This window comes from Ochotona princeps, chromosome 6, assembly GCF_030435755.1.
Source record: "Ochotona princeps isolate mOchPri1 chromosome 6, mOchPri1.hap1, whole genome shotgun sequence".
Classification (NCBI taxonomy): domain Eukaryota; kingdom Metazoa; phylum Chordata; class Mammalia; order Lagomorpha; family Ochotonidae; genus Ochotona; species Ochotona princeps.
The window spans coordinates 1376205-1396939 of record NC_080837.1 but is presented as its reverse complement, the minus strand read 5'-3'; the positions used below and the strand labels follow the sequence as shown (position 1 = coordinate 1396939).

The following is a 20735-nucleotide window of genomic DNA, read 5'->3' as shown; positions in this document are numbered from 1 at the left end:
TGCAGACCAGCACACACTGCGCTGTGTAGACCAGCACACACATTAACTCTAAAACGGAAGCTGGGAGGAGGAAGGAGGAACATCAGTCAGACTCTACTACCTCAGAAGCAAGGATGCCATTGGAAATGATGCCAGGGTAGAGGGACTAGTAGGGAAACAGGTTCAATGCTTGAAAAGACATCAGGGACAGGTAACCACAACAAAGCCACCTCCCAAATACAAAAGCAATTTTAAATAACTAAGGCAAACATTCCACGTAAAAAGAAAACAGCAAATATAAGCATCACACATTGCAATGATAGCATTAAGATTACACAACTGAGATGATGACTCCTGTGTTTTGACCGTACACACACACACACACAGTGTAATTAAATACTGAATCCACACTAGGAGCCCCCTCATCCCTTAGTCCCCCATAACAGCATGAATTAGTATTGCTGAAGCTTCATTAGACACATTTGAGGATTGAGCAAATCCTATATTAACTTGTATAACAAGAGTCAATGTCAGAGAAAGTTACTATAAATATGGACATGGCTACAGTGAGCCCTGTATGCTAGACTGTAATGAATTCATGAAAGTTTGCATACAGCGACCAGCATTGTGTTGTTGTGAATGCAGCACTGCCTGCAAAGCTGGCATCCCCTATGACACCAGTTCACTTCTCGGCTGCTCCACTTCTTCTTTTTCTTTCTTTTTGATTCAAGTCTTTAATGTCAATTCTATAATTCAGAGGGATGTATTCCTATGTGGGCCTGTGATTAGAGGGGGTAGGGTTGAAGTGTGGAGGAAGGTGGATGGATAAATGTTTCAGTTCCTTCTTTTTTTTTTCAAAAAAAAGATTTATTTATTTTTATTGGAAAGGCAGATGTACAGAGAGGAGGAGAGAGAGAGGAAGATCTTCCATTTGATGATTCACTCTCTAAGAGACCGCAATGGACGGTGCTGAGCTGATCTGAAGCCAGGAGCCAGGAACTTCACCCAGGTCTCCCATGTGAGTACAGGGTCCCAAGGCTTTGGGCCGTCCTCGACTGCTTTCCCAGGCCACAAGCAGGGAGCTGGATGGAAGTGGGGCTGCCAGCATTAGAACTGGAGCCCATAAGGGATCCTGGTGCATTCAAGGTGAGAACTTTAGCCGCTAGACCACTGAGCAAGGCCCGGTTTCTTTTCTTTTCTTTTTTTTTTTTAATCTCCATTGTCCGCAGTGGAGATGAGGGGGATAGATGCTCCTGCCTGCCAAATTACATCAGTACCTGGGAGTTGGGGGTGGTCATTTGATGTCATCTTAGAGACCTCAGTGCGGGGAAGAATGTTCCAAGGGTTTTGATACCTCTGAGACATCATTGGCTTTGTTGCACCAACGTTGAAGAAAATCTTTCCAAGAGTTATTGGCTGCCCAGGTCCATATTAGTGCATCTACAGACACAGTCAGTATTGCAAAGCTTGGTCAGGAGAGTTGTCCAACCCGTTCTGCTTTCCATCCTCTGACATGGCACTTGACATCCTCTGCTGGCCTGCATGAGCTGGATGCCATGTCCTTCAAGTTCATCTGAGTGTGCTCTCCACTGTATGGTCATCAGCAACTGAGAAGGTCCAGTCCTGATGCATGCACTCCAACGTTGGACCACGTATCTTGTAGTTTTCCCTGAGGACTGGTTTGAGCTCAGTGGTCTAGTCAAGGAGTTCCCCAAGAAACCTCACTAGGGAAGTATGTAAACTTTTGTGTGCATCAGTTAGTACAGGGTTAGGTTCAGTCTGTCTCCCACACCAGTCTCATATACCAGCAGATGAAGCTGCCTGGTCAGTTTTGTCCCCAGCTCCATTTCTCATGTAAGCCAGTGCATGCTGTAGCCTGACCCAGCCCACCCCAGGTCTGGCTCAAATGTATACTGGCAGGTGCTGTAGTCTAATAGAAGCAGCCCCCACTAACTTCTACCATGCCTCCCCCAGCCCTAGTTTTTGTGCATGCCAACAGTTGCTGCAGTTAAGCCCAGCCCCATTCAACAAGCCCCACTTCCTATATGAACCAGTGGATGCTGTGGCCTGGGCCTGATCAGCTCTCGTACATGCCGGCCAGCAGGATTGCAGCCTAGCCAGCCTCAGGCCCACCCCTTACCTGCAAGTGCTACAGCCCAGTCCAGCCTAAACTGGCTCCAGTCTTGGCTCTTGTGGGAACTGGAAATTGCTTTAGCCCAGCCCAGTCCAGCCCAAATCATCCCACAGGCACTCCAGCTCTTGCATATACTAGTGGATGCTGCAGCCCAGCCCAGCCCAGCCTATTCCAGCTCCAATCCACATGAATGCCAATTGGTGCTGCAGCCTTCCCTGATGTAACTCACCCCTAGCTCCAGCTCTTGCACTCACCATCAGGAGTTGAGGTCTAGCTGGGGAGTTTCCCAAGTTCCCTTACCAAGCCTACCTCCAACCCTGGGTATTAGGTGTACTGGTGGGTACTACAGCCCAGCCATACATGACTCATTCCTAGTCTTGGCTCTCACTGGCAGTTGCTGTAGCATGGCCTGACTCTATTCCTAGTTCTTGCTAGTGGGTACCAACTTAGCCCATCCCAGCCCATTCCCACCCTGGGGTTTGCATGTGCCAGCAGGTACTGTGGCCTGGCCCAGCCCAGCCTGGTCTACCTTTGAACCTGGTTCTCACATGTGTCTGAATGTGCTACAGCCTGGTCCAGCTTTGACGACTCCAAGACCTAGCTCTTGCTGGATGCATGTGGACGCCATGGTATCACCTGACCTGGTCCACCACCAATCCCAGCACTCAGTCATGCCAGCAAGTACTGCAGTCCAGCAAAGGCAAGCTCACAGATCCTACTGCAAATCTTCTCCCAGCCCCAATTTGCCCATGTGTCAGGGGGTGCTACAGGCCCACTCTAGCCCCACAATGTAGCCCAATCTTGTCTTGACACTTGCTAGAGAGCACTATGGTCTATGCCTGCCCCTAGCCCTGGTTTGCAGTGCTGGCCGGCGATGCTACCTAGCCCAGCTCAGCTCTCCCAAACGTGCGGATGCCTTGACCTGACCCAGACACACCCTCTGGATTCCCCTTTCTGAACCAACCTGTCTCAGCTCCCTAAGTTACCTGCAAGTGTAGTGGCTTACAGGCAATTATTCCACACTTGTCAACCACTTCCTCCATGGTTCCTCTTCTGATACGTCCCCAGACCCCCAAGCGGCATCCTTCCCCATGCAGTCCTGGTGGCTTTCAGCTGCCAGGCCACAGGGTTCCCCCAATCTCCAGATGCCCTATGCTGAGCCACATGGCTCCAGCAACTTCCGACTGCCAGCTCCACTTCTGATCCAGCTCCCTGCTAATGCACCTGGGTAAGTAGTGGAATATGGCACTAATATAAAAGAACTGAATGAAGCTCCTTTGCTCATGGCTTCACCCTGGCCTAGCCTTATCCACTGTGGCCATCTGGGGAGAAAACCAATAAATAGAATCTCTCCTTGTCTTTCTCTCGAACTCTGCCTTATAGATAATAAAATAAATCTTAAAAAAACATTGGAGTGTGAAATGATGAGTTGTTTAGTTTGGTCTTTCTTAGGAAAAAGAATTTTTAATTTTTTGACTGAGTAATTTTTGGATTCACTTTCGACTCATAAAATCTGTTCACATGTAAGGTTTAGAATGTAATGTTTTGATATACGTATGTGTATACATTATGAAGTGATTATCACAATTAATTAACATATCTATTAGCTCATATACCCTGCATATGTGCACATGTGTATGTATATGTAGGGTGAACATTTAAAATAGTCTCTCAAAATTTCAAGTATACATTAACCATAGTTACTGTGTTGTACATTAAATACACAGAATTTATTCACCTCTTATAGCCAACACTGTATGCCCTCTCAGTTTTTAATATATACAGATAAAGATATAAGACACACACATGCACACAGAGCTCACACATACATACTCATAGAGATTTCCTAGATCTATGGACTAGATGCCCTAAAAGCAGTAACACCCCAGTGACCATTTATACAAATAGTTTACAGCTTTAAAAGGCATGCATGCAAGGATTGATACGTTAGGGCAGACGGAAGGTGGCAAGTAAGGCGTACATGATCTGTCTAGAGTGCAGTGCCCTGCAGTCACAGTAAAGCAGACAGGTATGTGTGTCCTTGAGCACTACCAGGCACCGGAGCAGTGTGACTCTGCAAAGGGACAGGAGCACCTTGCTGACAGCAGGACAGGAAGACAGATGGCACTGTGACGACAGGGAGACGGGAAGCAGAACATGCACGCACAGACACATGGTGAGCCCTGGAGGGAGTGGGAGGCGATGGGGACAAGGGAACAGTAGAAGAAATGAACCAAAGTGAAGCAGCAAGTGAAACACCAGGCTTAGCATTAAGTGAACAAAGCCGCTGAGAGATGCCTACTATGATTACCTTCCTGGCCAGCTTCTCTTCCCAATCTACAAACTAACCTTGCCGCACTGCCCTAACGGAGGGGAACACGCATCACAGGACTAGCATTCAGCGCGCCCTATGTTATGACCCTGGACAGAGAGCTTCCTTCTGGCGAGGCACCAGACGTGAACAAGTACCATCCGAACCCTGTGCTGTGTGCTGCCCAGACCCAGAGATGCATTCTAATCATCGAACTCAGAGGATCTGGAGTAGGTCTTGCTACTCTGGGCTTCTGCTCACACCCAGGAGCATCAAGGTGAACTAGACAAATGCAGATATTTCCTACCAGAGCTCCTGGATGAAGTTTTCTGTGTGTGCCAGAGCTACTAAGTGATAAGGTTGGGATTCTCAGCTGCTAACTTTTCGGTAAGCTGCAGGGCTGTATTCATGTGTCCTCTGTTACTAGATAATAAACTCACAGGGAACATCAGCCAGTACTGACCCCTGACACTGTCCATAGGCCTTAGGTGGTACTTTACACGTAAGAGGCACAACCAGCGTTGTTCAATAACTAGCTGGGAGAACAACTCAGTTCTTTAATCCAAGTACCTATGAAACTGTGTCACATAATACAATGTAATTAATGAATTAAAAATAATAAATAAATTTTAAAAAAAGAGAGGGAAGAAAGAACTAATTGGCAGGAAGCACAATTTTAGGGTTCTCTATTGAGTTCTTTAAAATAAATTTATTCTTCTGAGCTTCTGGTTGCAAAAAAATAATGGCATATACTATCTATACGAGTATTGAATGATAAGTTTTAAATCTAAAAATCTGGCTTGCAAAATGCTTTTGTCTTCAGGGCAACCCACGTCAGTTTTACAAAATGCTCAAGTTTTTTTAAAATGTCTACTGAAATTTGTATGTATTTTCTGGAAGGTAGACTTTAATATAAAAATACTGATCCATTGCACACGCAAATAATTTATAAGGAAGAGCAACACAACACATTTACAGAAGTCCACACGTACAAGATTGCAAATAAATACAAATCTACACAAAAAATATAGGCACAATGAAATGGAACAGGGTGGAAAGCAGGGTATCGGTTGCTAGTAACCACTATTGAGGTACGTCTGTAAGACAGCCTAATCCCAAACCTGCCAAAACTAATCCTAAGCCCACATCACTGTTTAATTCCCAAAGCAGATCTTTCCAGAAAATAACAAACATATATATCCCTGAATGGCAAAAGAACAAGTCCCCAAGGCAAGCTCAAAGAAACCAGTAGAAAAACATTACCACTGCTGACACAATGCTTCTCCGAGGATCCCTAAGTGAAAAACTACACTTTCCCCTTGAGGATTTACAATTGACTTTGCTGGTTTCTTTTTAAACCATTAGAAGGAAATTTTATGGGGAGAGGGCCTGAATAGCCATTTTTCAAGAGAAGATCCACACATGGTCAATCATTCATAAAAATGAACCTTCAGAAAATGCACATTAAAATCACCATGAGGTGAGCACTTGTTAGGATGGCTACTACCAAATTATCACGTCAACCATTGGCAAGAATGTGGAAAGGAATCCCTATACGATTTTGATGTGACTAGAAATTAGAAAAATCTTATTAAGGCTCCTAAAAAAAAATAAAACCACCATGCGAGCCAACAGTCCCACGTTGTATATCTGTCTGAACGAAACAAAATTGGTAAGTTGAAGTAACACCCATGCTTCAGTGTTCATTGCAACACTACTTGACAGTGAAGATATGGAATAAAGATGTGGAACAAACACAGTGGACACTGTGCACCTTCAACCAAAGGAGACCCTATCCTCCGTGACACTGAATGAACCTGGGGGACTCTGCTACCTGCAGAAAAACAAGTACCACACGACTCACTCAAATGAGATGTGGAATCCAAAACGGCTGAGCACAGACCAGAATGAGATGGCCACAAGGTGGTGACTGGGGAGGCAGCCCTCAAAGGATACAAAATTCCAGTTAGAAAAGAGGAATAGGTTCAAGAGGTCTACTATACAGCCTGGCAATTATATCGAATAGCAACCTATTTTGTACAAGTACTCGAAAACTGCTAAACGTAGATTCTAAACAGTCTACTTTTGAGAAAGCAGATAGGTATCTGAGAACAAAAGGTAGGTATCTGAGATGATGGATATTTACTTAGCCTGATGTTGGCATTTTACCATGCATGTATCAAAAATATCATGATATAGATCATAAAAATATTCAACTTATACATCCATTAAAATACACACACACACACATACACACACATACAACAATATCCAAAGACTACCTAACATTTGTGAACTACACTTGAAGGCATTTGGGGTCATATAATTAATTACTACAACACCTTTTTATGGACTCAGGACAAGTGAACCTGTTTTACTTCCCTTCAAAGCAAAAATTCAGAAGTATCCTCTTTATTTGCAGAGAATCTCAACGCCCTTACCTGAAAGTAGGTACATGAAAAGATCCATCTATGCGTTTGAAAAGCGAGAGGGAGAAACAGAGAGCATGTTCTAGTTTGCTTCTCAAATGCCTGCATCCACCAGGCACAGCTCTAACCTCCCAATTCTGCCAGTGATGGAGTGAGTCAGACAGCAGCTCAGGGGAGCTGCACTGGGAACCCAACTGTGGATGCCTATTCATACTGGACTCTGCTATTTTGAACTATAACTTGTCTGATTTCTGTATCTTTTCAGTCTTCAAAAGTTAGAGCAGAAAATGTGTGATTTTCAACCCCCCCCAACATGAGATCAGTGACCTCTACAGCGATTCTACTGTCCTCAGAAATAAATGTATCCCTTAACAACTGAACACCACTTTTAGATCACATGTATTATTTCATCACAAATTAGGAAAGAATTTTTCTTTTGACCATGACATGGCCCTGCAGTCTCAGAAACAGTTTCTGAGTTAATTAGCTCTTTCTTAATTTCATGAGGAAAGATTAGAAATATGTTATACCATTTTTAAGACATGTATAGAAGGAATAAAATATAGAAAAATCATTGTCTTCTAGAAATAGTATAATATTTAAGTGGGACTGCAAAAGCCCAAAGAAAATATTTTGATCCCATTCCTTAAAAAATTAAGTATGTCTTTGAAATGCAGAGAGAGAGAAAGAAACACAGAGCGGGATTTTCCGTATGCTGGCTCACTCCGCACACGGTACAACAGCTGGGGCTGGTAAAGGCAGAAGCCTGGGGCCAGGAACTTCAACTGGGTCTCTCACATGGGTACAGAAGCTTAAGCAGCTGAGCACTTTTCTGCAGCTTTCCCAGGCACAACAGCAAGGAGCTGGATCAAAGCGGAGCAGCTGGTATTCAAACCAGTGTCTATATGGGATGCTAGTGCTGTAGGCAGCAGCTTAATCTGCCGTGCCACAGCAGTGGCCCAGATGTTTATCCCATTTCAAATGGTTTGTTGTGAGTACGAGGAAAGCTTTCAACAGAAACTGCAGAACCATTAACTTAGGGTGAGACTGCATCATTAGTTCCTAACTATGAGAATAATCTATTACTGATTTAAAGGGAATCCATATCCTTTAAGTAACAGTCTGATGAATCTAAAAAGAGATATATAATCAGGAAAATTTGAAATTACACTGGGCCCAGCATGAAGGTTCAGTTGCTAAATCCTTGACTTACACGTGTCAGAATGCCACTTGGGTGCAAGTTCAGGTCCCGGCAGCTCCACTTCCCTTCCAGCTCCCTGCTTGTGGCCTGGGAAAGCAGTAGAGGACGGCTCAAAGTCTTGGGACTCTGCAACCGCATGGGAAACCCAGAAGAGCTCTTGGCTCCTGGCTTCCGATCGGCTCAGCTCTGGTCACTGTGGCCGCTTGGGGAACGAACCAGTGGATAGAACTTTCTCTGTGTCTCTCCTTCTCTTACAAATCTGCCTTTCCAATAAAAATACATAAAATTTAAAAGAATAAGAAGAAGAAGAGGAGGAGGAGGGAGAAGGAGAAGAAGAAAAAAATTCAGTAAGCAGAACTTGGAATTTCGGCCATAATGCTATTAGACTGATTTCCAATAAAAACGACTATAAAATTGGACAAAATATATGAACCAGGTATGGAACAGGAAGCAGCCTGGAACTTCAGCCCTTGTGAGAAGGGAAACTCAGGGAAGTCGCCTGTAGTTGGCTTCTGCCTGGGGGACAGTTCCCAGACCACAGCACAGGGCTGCAGAGTAAAGACAGAACAGAGGTCTCTGTGTGCAGCAGGGGTGGGCTCTGCAACCTGGAGACAGAGGCGAGAAGGAGAGAACCAGGAAAAAAGGAACATCAGAAATTCACACTGCTTTCTCTAGAATATTCAGCTGAAAGTCAGGACATATGTGTACAGGGTGAGGCCCAGAAGCCTTGCAAAACGCCAATACTGAGGAGCTATGAGTGAAGAAGGTCTATAGGTCACCGGAGCTGGGAGACACTAGACCTCCAACCTCAGTGAAAAGACCTCATCCAATTCCCAGGTGCTGTGTTTAAAGTCCCAGAGGCACCATGCTTCAGGCCATTCAGTGTTGAAAAACAATGTATCTTCATGGTTCCACATGGTAAGAATTTCCTTAGCAAAGACAACTGGCACCTGGGTTAAAGGGTCCCTGCACAGACCTCAGGAGTGATACAGAAATGCACGGCCCTGGCAGTGGGCATTCAGCCCAGCAATTCAGATGCCTGTGCCCAGTGCTGCAGTACCCAGTTCTGAATCTGTGTCCAGCCCAGGACTCCACTCTCCTGCTCATGCAGACAGTGGGAAGCAGTGGTGATGGCTCAAAAGCCATGGCATTCCTGCCACCCGTGTGGGAGACCTGGACCGAACTTCCAAATCAATCTCTCTCTCTCTACAGAAGCATGAAGGAATAAAAACAGAAACAAAAGATAGATGGGAAGGAGGCAGGGAAGAAATTTATTTCCCTCAGCAATGTACTTACATTTCAAAGGGTAATAAAATCTGCAGTCGTTTGTTTACATTCCAAAGGATAATCAGTCAAGAAACATTTCCCCTTGATTATTCTAGAATAAGCTCTAGAATAAACATCACTATAGATCTGCTTTTTAAAAAAAATAAAAGCTAAAAATAACCCTCCACAGGATGAAATTGTTTCTCAGTGGATTATCAAAACAAAGTTCAATGCCTTTACACTAAGACACCAAATCCCAGACTCTCCACAACATAATTTCCACAATGCTCAGAATGTAATAAAAGTTTTTCAGACGAATATAAAGCAGTGAACTTCAACATATTTTCAGGAGGAAAAAAATATTTTGATCTAACACAGGACCATCTTGCCTTTGCATCAGATGATTTAAGATGTAACTTAAGAAGCAAGGTTTCAATATTTGTATAAGAAATAATTTAAAATTTATTCAAATGCTTAAAAATGTACTAATGACGTTATTTTAAAAGTTCACTTATAAGGGCCTGGCTTTGTACAGCAATACAGTTATTAAATTTCTCCAGAGACCATGAAAAAAAAAAGTTTACTTATTTGAGAGAGAGAGAGAGAAGGATCTGTCTTCTGGTTCATTCCCCAAATGCCTGTACAGCCAGTGGATCGAAACAGCTGTCTAGGAGCCCGGCACAGGTCTCCCAGGTAGGTGGAAGCCATCCAGCTCCCAGGGGCAAGCCGAAGTGGGGTGTGGGACGGTGGCCAAGCTATAGTTTGGGACATTGAATCCCATCTCACAGTGCCAGTTTGAGTCCTGGCCACTCCATTTCCCATGCACATTCCTGCTCAAGAGCACCCTGGGAGACAGCAGGTAATGCGTCAGGTGTGTGTTCTTGCCACCCACTGGGAGACGCAGGTGCTCTTTTGGGATCCCAGTTCTGGTGTGGCTCAGCCTCAGTTGCTGCAGGCAATGGAAGAGTGAACCAGTGAATAGGATGTCTTTTCTCTTTCTAACTCTCTAACATTCAAATAAAACTTTAAAAAATAAATAGAAATAGGGCTCGGCAGCGTGGCCTGGTGGCTAAGGTCCTCGCCTTGATCCCATATGGCCGCTGGTTCTAATCCCGGCAGTTCCACTTCCTCTCTATCTCTCCTCCTCTCAGTATATCTGACTTTGTAATAAAAATAAAATAAATCTTAAAAAAAAAAAATAAATAAATAAAAAATAAATAGAAATATTCATACAGAATGGGACTGTATCACTGTAATAATATAGGGGAAATCATGGTGGGCAGGGGATTTGGGGGAGGAGGATCCCAGAGCCTATGGAACTGTATCATAAAGTAATCAAACTAAAAGACTCAAAAAATAATAATACAGTATCACTATCACATCTGATTGTCAATGGTATGTCTATTAAGAGAGCACAAAATATGCATAAAATTGATATAAAAATAATTTGACTAACACAAAAACAAAAGAGCAGACTCTGGGTCATGTCAAGCTAGGCTCTTATCTCTACTAGTTTGCATGAGCCAGGGATGGGAATAAACTGAGCAGGGCCAAGTTCCATCACCCGCAAGTGAAAATCGGGACTGTGGGGTAGGGGGCAGGCAGGTTGGGTCAGGCAAGCCTACAGCATCTAAGACAAAGGTCAAGACAGGTGAGAGACTAGGCCAAGCTGGGTCAGAGCAAGCATTGGCATGCACATGATCTATGGCTGGGAACAGGCCTGGTTGGGGAGCTAAGGGGACCGCCTGTCTGGATTGGGGTTCCCACTTGTGAGTGTGGGGGCCAGAGTGGGAGCTGCGTTCTGGTTTGGATATGACTGCAGTGTCCCTCAACACAAGTGTGGACTGGGGCTGGGTGCGCCAGACTGGGCGAGACTCCAGCACCCACTGGTGCTTGTTAGGACCAGGGTAGGTATAGGATGGGCTAGGCTAGGTCTCTGCCCTTGCTGAGCCAGATGTGAGCTGTGTCTGCATGTGGACCAGGCTAGACCGGGCTGTAACACTCAAACATAATATCCAGAATGGGTTGAAGGTCAGACAGGAAAGGCCACTGTTCCTACCAGGACATGAGGTGGACTAAGTACGGCTGGCCCATGGACCCACTGGTATGCATGAGATTTGGCACTGGGAGAGGTTCTGATGGAAGAACTTGGGAAACTCCTCTGTCAGGACACAGTCCCTGCAGGTGAACAAAAGAACCACAATAGGGAGCAGCCCAGACCAAGCCAGGGAATAGTACCACTGGCATACACATGCTGCAGGTCAGGGGCAGACCAGACTCAACCAGATCACATCACCCACTGGCAAATCCGAACACCAGAACAGAGTGTGAGTGAGTCAGGCCAGGTTGTCACAACATATACCAGTATACATTACAAATGGGACTGGGTGCCGGCTGGGCTGTGCTAGGCTGTGACCACCACCAGCATGAGTTGGAATTGGGGGTGGGCCAGGTCGGGCCAGGCTACAGCATCCACTGGCTAAATGCCAAGGCGAGGGAGGCCATGTAAGATGTGGCCACAGCATCCAACCACCACATGGGGGTGGGGAGGGAGCAAAGCAGGTAGTGGCAATGTGGAGGACACCCCTGCTGGACCACCACTCCCACTGAAGAACATCAGTTGGGATGGAGGCACACCAGACCTGGCAGGACTACAAAACCTGTGGGCCTCATGTGAGCTAGATCAGGGCAAAGCCAGGCTGCGCTGACTGTTCCGACTGGTGCAAGCATAAATGCTGGGTTTTTCCACAGCGTCAGCTGGCAGATGTTGGCACTGGGGGCTAATTCTGTCAAATTAAACTGCAGAACCACCTGAAGAGTATATGATCCGGGAGTGGGAGTGGGCCCAATAGCGAAATAGTGGGCAGCTCCCTATTGGGTTATCACTCCCACTAGTGAGCATGAGAACCAGAACTGGGGCAGCGGTGGCTGGACAGAATGGCACCGCCCCTCAGCATGTATGTGGGCTGGATAGTGGGGCTGATTGAGCTGAACTAGGCTTCAATGCCCATTGACATGTAGGAGAGCTGAATGGGATGTGGGACAGACAGGACAAGTCTGTGGTACATAAAGGCAAGCATGAGAACCAGGGTAGGGGGCAGGCCTGGTGGGGGTTATTGCAGGTTGCCTTGACTAAGCTACAGCTCCCACTGTTTTGCGTGAAGGCCGAGTATGAAGTGGGCACAATCGGGTTGGACTGCAACACCCATTTGTTCATGTGGAAAACAGTTCATAGCAGCACAATCAGTAATTGCAAAAACATGGAAGCAGTCAAAATGCCCATCAGCAGAGGATTGGATAAGAAAGTTATGGTTTAACATGTTGGTTACTCATTACTATGTCAATTAATTCCATAATGATGTAAATTTTTGCTGATGGTATGTTGGAGCTTTCAATTGACTGGGATGATGCTCTGCTGGCTCTGTCTTCACACCAGAGAGGGTATACCTAAGAAGCCGTTGGACTTGACTGGACAATAAGATGCTGGACTCTATGTTTGGTATACGCTTGCAATGGGGGAATCTCAACTGAACTTGAGCTGTGGTTATGCAACAAGGTGGAGGAATCCACCATGGTGGGAGGGTTTGGGGAGGGGTGGGGAGAACCCAAGTATCTATGTAATTGTGTCACATAATACAATGTAATTACTGAAGTTAAATAATAAATATATAAAAAAAAAAAAAAGAAAGTTATGGTTCATCTACTCCATGGAATACTACTCAGCTATTAAAAAAAACAAAATGCAGTTCTTTGTGGCCAAATGGGCCAAACTGGAAACCATTATGATAAGGGAAATGAGCCAATCCCAAAAGGTTAAATACCACATGTTTGCCTTAATTCAAGATGATATGATATTATGTATAACATATTATGTTATATATGTTATATGTTGTGTATAAACCAAAATTAAAACGTCAATGAGGTGGTCACAGAAGGTGGTTAAGAACTTGCATTTACTCTTAACATATTGGTTACTCATTACTATGTCAACTAATTCCATAATGATGTAAATTTTTGCTGATGGTATGTTGGAGCTTTTAATTGACTGGGATGATACTCTGCTGGCTCTGTCTTCAGACCAGAGAGGGTATACTTAAAAAGCCGTTGAACTTGACTGGACAATAAGATGCTGGACTCTATGTTTGGTATATGCTTGCAATGGGGGATTCTCAACTGAACTTGAACTAAGGTTATGCAACAAGGTAGAGGAATCCAACCATGGTGGGAGGGTTTGGGGAGGGGTGGGGAGAAGCCAAGTACCTATGAAACTGTGTCACATAATATAATGTAATTAATGAATTAATAATAAAAAAATGCATTGTTAAAAAAAAAAAAAGAAAAAAGAAAACAGGTCTGGAAATAGAACTGACCTAGCAATTGCAACCACCAGCATATGCATAGGCTGACTGGGGCAACAGACTGCGCCGGACCCTGTACTGGCAAGCACACACAAGAATCAGGTCTGGGGATCACCTCAGACGAAGTTTCTTTGTGGATCCCCCCAACTGAACTGCTGGACTCAGAACCCCAATCATGAAGAGAAGTTCAGGTTCCATGGTCTGCCATGGAGTGCAAGTGTCAGAGCTGAGCCTCCTCAGAGGCTCAGACGGAACAGCAGACAGCAAACCCAGGTGCCCATGGAGGATGTGGCAGTCCATTGGAACCTGCCGAGGGCACCTGGTATCACAACAGAGGATGAAGGACAGAACAAACCAATCAACTCCCTCAGCCATGTGTTGGCAGTGAAAACCTGGGCAAACGGTGACTCTAAGGTGAACTATGTCAGCCAGTGGATTCTGGAAAGATTTCATTATGCTTGGAATGGCGAGACTGCTTTCAGAACTGTTGAACTACTGAAACTACTTGAGCAGAGCCCTCAGAGCATGCTCCAAGTCAGGGATCCTGGGGTGGGAGGGAGGCTGGCTGGGGCTTCTCCCTTTATCTCCCCATTTACCCCAAAAACAAACAAACCAAAAAAAAGAGAATTTAGGAACAATGGACTCACCCACTTTCCTGTAGCTCTTGACCTTTTGTGTCCTAATCAACTATGTAAAGATCATAAAAAATAAAATAATAATTTTTAAAAAAGCTTCAGCATGTAAAAAAATTGTAATAAATGTTGAAGGTCACTGAAACAATTTCCTCCTTCAAATGCCAACTAGTGCTAAATGAGACGAGCAAGGGTCTTTGAGTGTTCTTATGCATGCAGCTTCTTCTCTGGATGCATAATTCACACCAGGGTACCACCCAGTTGAAACGTGGACTGAGAAAAAAATGCATGCATGGCAAATTGTTTCTCAATAAAGGCAAAATCATGAGTCATTTTCAAGGACATGCAGAAACCAGCCTGGAGGGTGACCTTGTCTAGGATAATGGTGATGAGGAAATGGAGTCAGAGCAAGGTCTCTGCCCCAGACTGTGCTCCACAGCAGGCACTCACAGAGCCCATCAGAAACTGTGCAGTAACTTGGTCTGCAGGAGGAATGCAGGCCCAGGTTAAAACGGGCAGTGATGGCATAGGGAGAAAGCTGAGCCCATATGGCATTGTCTCACCAGGAGGAGCAGGAAAGGAGGGGTGAGGGTCTATTCTGGCAAAAGAAGGATTTTATCCCTGCTGCCACTTGAGAATTCCAGTGTACAGGGATTATACGAAAGCAACATTATTGCTTTTGGATGCTCTGCAGACCCTACAGCTCAAGGTTGCCTTTCCTCTGGCACAGAACATGCACATCATACTGCCCTGGCCACATCCCACTGTATGGTAAGATTCAACTTCTACAGCCATTTCTTATATATAGAAATCCTGGGCAAGATTCTTACTAACAAACCAGCAAATTGACCCAGAAGCCTGAAACAACTGCTAATAACTTTGGCTGCCATGGTTTAAACCTCACTGGTCCAGATGTCAAACCTAATTCCAATGACCTAGTAATGACATGAATGAGAACCCACTGAAGTTCCCACACCACAGGAGGAAAATTTTCCCATTTGAAATGTTATGTTTTAATACACTAGGAATACTTTATGAAAAGCATATACATTCTAGATGCCTTGAGATAGCAGCAAACAGGACACACAGACTGCCCTGCTGTGTCAAGTTCACAGTTTAGCCTGAGGACAGCACAAACGAAAGCACAAAGCAACTAGCAGCACTTCCGTAAGTGGACACACCGGAACCAGGAAATCATGTGACTAAGACTCGACCATACTTTTTAAACCTTTTAAATCCAACTCAGGATAGGAAATCTATTTACATTGTAACCTTCCTCCCACAGATTTACGGAAAAAATAATGCACAAACGCATTCATATACACCTGCATCTAGAAAACTGTCACAAAACAGTATTTGCTGTTATAACGTGTGACAAAGTCTAATGTTTTCCAGCCTTTTTTTTTTTTTTTTTTTGTATTGCCATGGTCTTGAACCACAGAGCTGATTTTAGGAACTCTGTACAGGTTACGACCTGAAGTTTGAGGAGCACAGCCCAATAGCCTCTTTATGTGATATTTTAACTGAAGAAACCCCCCATTTTGTTGGCTACCAATCATAAACTACTGCCTTATGGTAGCAAATATTTGTTTCTTAACAAATATGATTAAAAAGCTTTTCCTTGTAAAGGACTATGGAAAATCTGAATGAAACAGAAAAACTCTGAACAAACAAATATTCTTGGGGTTGGGGGGGGAGGTGCGTGGGATCTAATTCAGTGGCTCCCAAATCTAGCATAGATTTACCCATCACAATCCTGCAGGAAGTTCTACTAAATGCAACCCTTGGGTCCCACTCACAATCCACAGAGCAGATTATCCAGCAGTGAATCGGGACTATGTACTTTTAAGGTTTCCATGGATATGTCTACCCCGTTGGTATGAGAGTGGCGGCCTGGGTGCATACGTTCGCACTCTCAAAGTCTCTTTGAGATAATTGCACATAAAAGTGTGAACACAATTACAGCAGTACTAGAGAATACAAAGAGCTTCACTGGAAAACTAGAACATTAAGGGATTTCTGAAGGATACAAAATAGATGGGATTAGTAAAACCACATGTTGCCAAGGTACCCGTAATGGACAGGACTGTTCCCCTGGGGGTGAACGCTCTGGCCAGAGGTAGACAGCTGCGCAGGGCGACACTGAAGGGTCCACTAGTGATTTGCTACCTCTCATTCTCAGAGGGGCTGACTCCTGCACTGTCCCCAGTGGGAGGATGAGGGAAGAAGGGCAGTGCTCCAGGGAAGTTCTAGCTGTCATGATGGCCAACATGACCCAGTTCCCAGAAGGCAACTTCTTGTGTGTGTGAGTCCCACAGGATAGCCCAAGCTTCTGGAGGCCCTTCTTTGCAGACAGAGATCTTGTGCTTACAACCAATATCACATTTATGCTGGGAGAGCAAACCACCCTAGATGCTCATTAATATGAATGGCTAGCCCCACCCCTAAAAAGTCACAGATTCAAAAAAAGACGTATTTTTGCTGATTTTACCAACAAATACAGGTTCTAATCCCAAGGGTAAAAGCAAATTCTGGAAACCAAACAAAATGCTCTCTTATGCAAAAACAGTAAAAAGCTACCAGAAAAAAAATGCAGTCAGACTACTTGGAAATTGAAATTGTGAGGCCAAGGAAAACAAAACCTGCATCAGCACTTCAGAGGAAGGGTGGCATCGAGAATGAGTGACATGTAACTGACCTCCTCAAGGCAATCAGGCTCTATTTCTCAGGGTGATGCTTACGAAGTGTGCTTTGGCAGGGTCCTTAGCACTCCACAGGCTAGGGTCAGGGCCAGTATGGGTATGGGCAGGGTCAGGGCCAGTGAGGGGATGGGCAGGGGCAGGGCCAGTGTGGGGATGGGCAGAGGCAGGGCCAGTGTGGGGATGGACAAGGGCAGGGGCAGGGCAAGTGTGGGGATGGGCAGAGGCAGGGCCAGTGTGGGGATGGAAAAGGGCAGGGACAGGGCCAGTGTGGGGATGGGCAGGGTCAGGGTCAGGGGCAGGGGCAGGGCCAGTGTAGGGATGGACAAGAGCAGGGACAGGGGCAGGGCCAGTGTGGGGATGGGCAGGGGCAGGGCCAGTGTGAGGATGGGCAGGGGCAGGGGCAGGGCCAGTGTGGGGATGGGCAGGGGCAGGGCCAGTGTGAGGATGGGCAGGGGCAGGGCAGGGCCAGTGTGGGGATGGGCAGGGGCAGGGGCAGGGCCAGTGTGAGGATGGGCAGGGGCAGGGCAGGGCCAGTGTGGGGATGGGCAGGGGCAGGGCCAGTGTGAGGATGGGCAGGGTCAGGGCCAGTGTGAGGATGGGCAGGGGCAGGGTCAGGGCCAGTGTGGGGATGGGCAGGGGCAGGGCCAGTGTGAGGATGGGCACGGGCAGGGTCAGGGCCAGTGTGGGGATGGGCAGGGTCAGGGCCAGTGTGGGGATGGGCAGGGGCAGGGGCAGAGCCAGTGTGGGGATGGGCAGGGGCAGGGGCAGGGCAGTGTGGGGATGGGCAGGGGCAGGGCCAGTGTGAGGATGGGCAGGGGCAGGGCCAGGCTCCCTGTAGGTGAGTAGAGTCCTAGCCTCAATTCCACATCAACTTCTCCCAGGTTGCTTCCCCACCTGGGAGGTTTAAGAACTCTTCACTTTACTAAGGCCTCGTCTCCTGTTTTAGTTCAGCTTTGTGAAAACTTCCTTGCCCCTCTTCCCCCAAGTGACCTCATGTCTTGTGTGCTCTCCTAACATTCCTGAATATCGCTATAATTCTAACATACTACATCACAATTACCTACTTGTGTCTCTTTCTCATTACGTTGTAAGTGCTCTGAGGGCTACTCAACCAGAAGCGCCAGTTTAAATGACCACGCACGCCTGATTCTACAGACCATGCATGCCTACAGGCAAGTAGATAAAAGAGGTTGTCCATCATGTGCACAAGTAACCCACCATTCCATAAAGGTGATCCATGAATTTATCTCATACTGGTGCTCCATGAATTCCATAGGATGTGACGACACTTTGGAGGTTTCTGAATTTCTACCACACACCTAATAGTTGAAGCAAATAGATCTGATAATTTAGCACTTTGTTCAAATGCTGAGAAGTTCTACAAAAAACCAGTCAATATATTTTTGCTCTCCCCAAAATGGTTATAGAATACTGAATACTTTCATTTGCAGGATGCTGAGGGTGTGAGGGTTCTGCGGAAGTACTCATTTTAAGGCTTTACACAGATGATTCTACTCTTCCTGGTGTATCTTACTCTTTGTCCAGTGAAGTGTAACACTTTGCAACTCTACTATGATCAGATGTGGCAGGATAACGGGACCCTAAAATACATTATAATCATTGCTGCAGGTCACCTGCTAGCTACCTGTATCATGAGTAAAAACTACAGAAATGGGAGGAGGCATTTGGAATAGCTTTTAGATTCCTGCACCCCATATTACAGTGCCTAGGTTCCTGCTAATGTCCCCATGGGAGGCAGCAGTTGACGACTCAGGTACTTTGGTTCCCTGCCACCCATGTAGTTCAGACTGGGTTTGGGGTTCTGAGTTTGGGAGCCTGGCCCAACCCCCTCAGTTGTGGTCATTTAGGAAGTGAACCAGCAGATGGATCCTCTCTGTCTCTTCTGACTTGCCCCTAGACACGATGCATTCGGTACAATGCCTCATGGACCACATGCACCAACAGGAACAAAGCAAAAACCTTCTGTGCCTCAAAGGCAGATTAGCATGAAACGCCAGAACAAGCATAGGGACAAGCCTATGCAGAAACATGGAAAGTGCAAGCCAGAAGAGAATGAAAGTCTTGAAACTGCTGACTCATTTGTCTCAATGTCTTTATAGAGCATGCCTTCTAAATAAAATTATAAATAATTATCTTAATCCTTATACTAATCTTTCTATTTTACTGACTGGGTAAAACCCTTCCAGATTAGAAGAAAAAATGTTTCAGGCACAACCAACCAAACTCAGTTCCCCGACAGAGCCAGAAGTTTAGGTGCTTAGAAGCCCAGCAATCCTGACTGCCTGGGAGCAGAACTCCTATGCACTCATGGTAGTGTTTCTCTTTAAATTGCTCTCAATACACAAGACCACAGAGGGAGAAGTACAAAGCTGGTTGAGTCTAAGGGTTTGCAGCATCTTAAGCCACTGGTATTTTACAAATGGCGAGAAGGAGAGACTGTTTTCTCTAAAAGAGTGGCATGTGGTCCATGGAGAGAGATTGCCGAGAGAAATCTGAGTGTCCCTTCCATGGCCACAGATGAGAAATCCTACCTCCCCAACAACACAGACAGGCAGCAGGAACGCCACATTACATGGAGACTGGGGAGAATATGAAATGTCTATTGAACACTTTGATATATTTTTAAGAGGAAAAAATAAAGATTAAGCAAACTTTTCTTTGACATACTACCTCTATGCGAAAGTTTATCACTTTGATCAAACTTTGGATAAACTCTATGCCTTTTAGAGACACAGCAAAGGAAGAGAGTGAACGCTTCAGTCTAATGAAGGAAGAAAATAATGCAAAAAGAAAATACACAGAAGATAAATGGGTTTAATACAGATCTGGAGTTCAGGAACAGATATGCTTTATATCATTGTTTACTTAATTGACACCCTCTTCTAAAAGCAGATCCAAAGAACAAGCTCAAAGTGAAACTAAACAAGTGAAGGATAAGCCTAAATCTCAGCTCAAATTAAGAGGCTGGAAGGAGAAGGCAGGGGACAGGGCCGGGTGGGTGTCCTTCTGCATGGACAATGGGACGGCCAGCCTCACTTCCAGGCTGACACCTCCCGCATTCATGCTGAATGAGGCTGCATCTAACAAAAAGGCTGCTTCCTTTAATCCAGGAGACACAAAAATTATAGTCTATATATTCTAACCTATTGTCTCTCAGCAGCAATAATTCTAAGCAGGGATACCAAGTTAACCATAGTTAAGTATGACCTAATTAGCAAGGAACTCAGTGACAAATATCAAAATTGCTTAGTAGCTACACAAATTACTGATTATTATCTGTGAAAGAAATTTAACTACACTGACTAGTACAGTCAATGTCAAACAAAGGACAGCAAATTGCATGTTGAAATCTCCAAGTGCACATGTTTGACAAGAGAAACACTATTAAGTACAATTCAACAAAAAGCACATGCTGTACTAATTTCATCATTTTGGCACTAGAGGCAATAATTCTTCTGCAAAGAACTTTATCGTAAGACTGTCCTATCATTTTTCAATTTTCGATCTCCCAGGTCACTAAAACTCTCCATGGTATTTACAACCTCAACCTAAAGCCCTTGCTACCAACCACACAATCCAGTTATTAACAAATGACAAGCTGGGAATTTCCACTTACCTAGATATATTGTTGAAGCTGAGGAACAGACGTTGGAGGCAGGGCAAATTATCCACATCTCTCTAGAAGGAAACAGAAAGCAAAAT

General features: G+C 45.2%; 1 protein-coding gene across 3 annotated transcripts in view; it reads right to left on the bottom strand.

Annotated features, from left to right (window-relative positions):
- Positions 1–20735, bottom strand: part of LRRC49 (leucine rich repeat containing 49) — a 174682-nt gene that overhangs the window by 104437 nt on the left and 49510 nt on the right. For all 3 annotated transcript variants that reach the window (XM_058665291.1, XM_058665294.1, XM_058665293.1), the window contains one exon: positions 20650–20711. In XM_058665291.1, the coding sequence (XP_058521274.1) occupies positions 20650–20711 (62 nt within the window). The remainder of the gene's footprint in view (positions 1–20649; positions 20712–20735) is intronic.